Below are 893 nucleotides of genomic sequence, written 5' to 3' on the forward strand. Positions count from 1 at the left end.
GAGCGTGGCTGTATTTGCGGGCCCGGAAGGAACGGGAGCGACGGGAGAAAAGGCAGCGGGAACTGCGAGCTTTGGCGCTGGGGCAAGGCAACTTCCAGCTGGTGGATCACCGCGGGCAGCCCCGCTGCAAAGCCGACTTCCGCGGCCAGTGGGTGCTGCTTTACTTCGGCTTCACGCATTGCCCCGACGTCTGCCCGGACGAGCTGGAGAAACTGAGCCGGGTGGTGGAGCTGTTGGACCGCGACGCGGCTCTGCCCCGGGTGCAGCCGCTTTTCATCACTGTGGATCCCGAGCGGGACGATGTGGCGGCGGTGGGACGATACGTGCGGGATTTCCACCCGCGGCTGCTGGGGCTGACTGGGAGCCCTGAGCAGGTGAGGGCGGTGAGCAGCGCCTACCGTGTCTACGCCAGCGCCGGGCCCAAAGATGAGGATGGTGATTACATTGTGGACCACACCATCATCATTTACTTACTGGGCCCCGACGGGCTCTTCCTGGATTACTACAACCGCAGCAAGACGGCTGACAAGATCGCTGAGAGCGTGCGGAGACACATGGAGAGCTATGAGCCACTCTTTGACTGAGTTTGCAGCCCTGCCAGGACAGGGGCAGCCCCCAAAGGGACTCTTCTTGCTTCCATAACCCACCTACCCACAGGGACACTTTGTTCACGTCACCAAAAACAAGGCCGACTTTACCAAAGTTGAGAGGTTTATTGCTGAGAGAGCAAGGGGAGCCCTGGTGCTGTGGGATCATAGGGGATGGGGGCTGTACAAAGTGGATGGGGGGGGTATATGGGACGAGGGCTTCATTGGCAGGCTGAGGGGGCCATATAGGTGCGGAAGCGCTCGTGTGCCCGCTCCCGCGTCAGCAGCCGCAGCCGTACTGTATCC

The 893-nt window shown here is 61.6% G+C and overlaps 1 protein-coding gene across 1 annotated transcript; it reads left to right on the forward strand.

Annotated features, from left to right (window-relative positions):
* Nucleotides 1–5: 5 nt before the first annotated feature.
* On the forward strand, nucleotides 6–887 carry LOC104916019 (protein SCO2 homolog, mitochondrial; the record flags this gene model as incomplete). Its single annotated transcript, XM_010726989.1, has 1 exon — nucleotides 6–887. A coding segment is annotated over one exon (579 nt), but the record flags the coding sequence as incomplete, so codon positions are not given.
* Nucleotides 888–893: the final 6 nt, after the last annotated feature.

Source organism: Meleagris gallopavo, unplaced genomic scaffold (assembly GCF_000146605.3).
Source record: "Meleagris gallopavo isolate NT-WF06-2002-E0010 breed Aviagen turkey brand Nicholas breeding stock unplaced genomic scaffold, Turkey_5.1 ChrUn_random_7180001865753, whole genome shotgun sequence".
In the NCBI taxonomy this organism is placed as follows: Eukaryota; Metazoa; Chordata; class Aves; order Galliformes; family Phasianidae; genus Meleagris; species Meleagris gallopavo.